Consider the following 3,238-nt stretch of genomic DNA (forward strand, 5'->3'; position numbering starts at 1 on the left):
CCCTCTCACTGAGTACAGGGATTCTGACCCAGGGGTAGTTCAACCTAAGCCTCAGAGTCTCAATAGAAGCAACACCAGCCTATGAAATGTCATTCATAACGGCACAGTGCACCTTGACAGTATGTAATACACACTGTGAACAGAGAATATAATTCACATTGTTCACAGAAACACAACAAAGCCCCCCACCCCCATCTTCAGGATGACGTCAGACCTCAATCAAAGGAGGCACCAGGCTGCAAATGAGAACCACCAAGTCGTGCTGACTTTATTTCAAGGTCTTGGGCAGAACTGCATTACCAGTGAATAATGGACAAAGTGATTTTCCGACTCCATGCTTTGCCTTCAGAAGCACAGCAGGTTTGGGATTCCCACAATATCTTTTCCCCTGTACATGCTGACAAGCATGCTTTCAAATCAATGATAGGACAAACAAAATGAAAGGTACTATTACATGAGCAAAAGCTCCTGGACAAAAAGATCATAAACCAGACATGTGTTAGAAAATTCAATGGGTATGCTGCCTGTGACTCAGTCAGGTGCAGAATATCTTTGAACACAGAGAAACACATGGGTCCTCTGGGTGGCTGGCTCTGTCTTAGACGCCCTGACCTGTGACTCTCCTTGTACAGATACACTCTACTCGGAACAGGCCTCCTCATCATACGTTTTATGCCAACAACCTGAAAACAGAGAAATAAGGAGGAAATGGATGGTGACTACGGTGATGAGGAAAGTTCCATTTCAAAAATATGTTGCACATCATACATGCTCTCCACGCAATTGTCTGAAAATAAGAGATGTGTTGGACAGATTTGTAAAAGGCTCCTGTGAAGTTCTGGAACTCTGAATATCGCAAAACAAGGAAAGCCTCACCAGAAATATGACACAAAGGTGGCAAGCAACACGAGGAATCGAAGCAGGATCATCAGCTCACATCAGAAGGTGAGAACCACAATGTTCCTGAGATAGGTAGCTCTACTTAGCTGAGGATGGGTGCGCTGGATGAACCCTCAATCAACTCCATTTCCTAGTCAGAAAGGAATGAAGATCCTGCCAGGAGCTTAGAGAAATCACAGTTTGATCAGGCAGAGGTGGGAACACAGAATTCCTTTTCCCTGACAACGCAGGGGTTGTGACTGATGCACCCTCCCTGTACAGGTGAGCCAGGTGGGGGAGGTGAAATCACCTCACCCAGAAATACTCCCAGTGATATCAATCAGGTAGTAGGCCCGAGCAGCTTAGCAAGTGCCATGCAGTTATTTAAAGCATCACATGTACTTGAAATTTTATGAGGAATCTAGGGGAGTATATGTTGTGATAAAAGGGGTTTATATTCCATTAAACGTGTATCAAAGAGACCCCTTAAGTGTTGTTATTGTCAATGAGAAAAAGAAAGTATTGGGTGCACATTCAAAGCTTTTCTCCATTGTGAACAATCAGGTGTCAAAGGAGGCTAGTTTTTTGGCTAAAGGATTTCCCACATTCACTACACTCATGAGCCCTTTCTCCTGTGTGAACTCCCCTGTGCTTAAAAAGATTACTATGGCATCTAAAAGATTTCCCACATTCACTGCATTCATAAGGTTTTTCTCCAGTGTGAATTCTCTGGTGTTCAGTGAGGATACACCTTCGTCTAAAGGACTTCCCACATTCACTGTACTCATAAGGTTTTTCTCCAGTGTGAACTCTCTGGTGCTTAGTAAGGGCACACCTTATTTTGAAGGACTGCCCACATTCACTACACTCATACGGTTTTTCTTCAGTGTGAACTCTCTGGTGTTCGGTGAGGTTACTCCTTCCTCTAAAGGACTTCCCACATTCACTACACTCATAAGGTTTTTTTCTCCTGTGTGAACTCTCTGGTGCTTAGTAAGAGTACTCCTTTCTCTGAAGGACTGCCCACATTCACTACATTCATAAGGTTTTTCTCCAGTGTGAATTCTCCTGTGGGTAAAAAGATGACCATGGCATCTAAAAGATTTCCCACATTCACTGCACTCATAAGGTTTCTCTCCAGTGTGAACTCTCTGGTGTTCAGTGAGGTTACACCTACGTCTGAAGGACATCCAGCATTAACTGCACTCATAAGGTTTTTCTCCAGTATGAACACTCTGATGTTTAGTGAGGTTGTACCTATGACTGAAAGTCTTGCCACAATCCGTACACTCATATGGATTTTTCCCAGTGTGAACTGTCTGGTGCTGATGAATAACAGAGATATACCTGAATGACTTCCCACAGTCACTACACTCATACAGCTTTTCTCCAGTGTGAACTTTCCTATATCGAATGAGGTTAGAGATTCCTCTAAAAAATTTTCCATTTTTGTTACATTCATAATTCACTCCTCCAGAGCAGACGCTCTGTTGAACAACTTTCTGGTTGTGGCTGGCAGCATTTTCACATTGACCCCACTGGTTATGACCTTTTCCACTGAGAAGTTTCTGGGAAATCTCACTGCCACCGTGTGGCTCTTCAGTGTTGAGAGGGGCCTGGGGCTGGAGAAACTCTGAGATGGCTGTCAAGTCTTCCCCACCCTCCCTCCTGGATGGAGGCAGCCCTGATAGGAAGCTGCACCTGGTCACAAACGAGGCCCTGTCCACAGCTTCTTTCCAGGGCTTCTCTCCACTGGCTTCCCTCTGTTGCTGGTGAGGGGTTGCACTGAAACAGACGTCTCTCACACATGTTCCAGGGCTTCTCTCCACTGGCTTCCCTCTGTTTTGCTGGCGAGTTTGCACTGAAAAAGAAGTCTCTCTCATGTGTGTCATTGAAGAAGGCATTCTGCTCAAGGTACGCTGCCTGTGACTCAGTCAGGTGCAGAATGGCTTTGAACACAGAGAAACACCGCTTACACACATGGGTCCTCTGGGTTGCTGGTTCTGTCTTAGACGTCGTGACCTGTGACTCCCCGTGTACACATACACTCTGCTCAGGACAGGCCTCCTCATCATACGTTTTATGCCAACAACCTGAAAACAGAGAAATGAGGAGGAAATGGATGTTGATTACGATGATGAGGGACGTTCCATTTCAAAAATATGTTGCACATCATACATGCATTCCACACAATTGTCTGAAAATAACAGATGTGCTGGACGAATTTGGAAAAGGCTCCAGTGAAGTTCTGGAGCTCTGAACATCACAAAACAAGGAAAGCCTCAACAAAAATATGACAAGAAGATGGCAAGCACCACCTGGAATCAAAGCAGGATCATCAGCTCCTTCTTCTGCTAAC

General features: G+C 44.8%; 1 protein-coding gene across 1 annotated transcript in view; it reads right to left on the bottom strand.

Moving 5' to 3' along the window:
• Window positions 1–1,413: 1,413 nt before the first annotated feature.
• The window catches only part of LOC107182801 (zinc finger protein 501-like), a 3,003-nt gene continuing 1,178 nt past the window's right edge, over window positions 1,414–3,238 (bottom strand). The window contains 3 exon segments of the mRNA XM_015562670.1: window positions 1,414–1,842; window positions 1,845–2,690; window positions 2,767–2,972. Coding sequence (XP_015418156.1) covers window positions 1,414–1,842; window positions 1,845–2,690; window positions 2,767–2,972 — 1,481 coding nt within the window.

The sequence above is a fragment of the Myotis davidii genome, unplaced genomic scaffold (assembly GCF_000327345.1).
Source record: "Myotis davidii unplaced genomic scaffold, ASM32734v1 scaffold1458, whole genome shotgun sequence".
NCBI classification, from domain to species: domain Eukaryota; kingdom Metazoa; phylum Chordata; class Mammalia; order Chiroptera; family Vespertilionidae; genus Myotis; species Myotis davidii.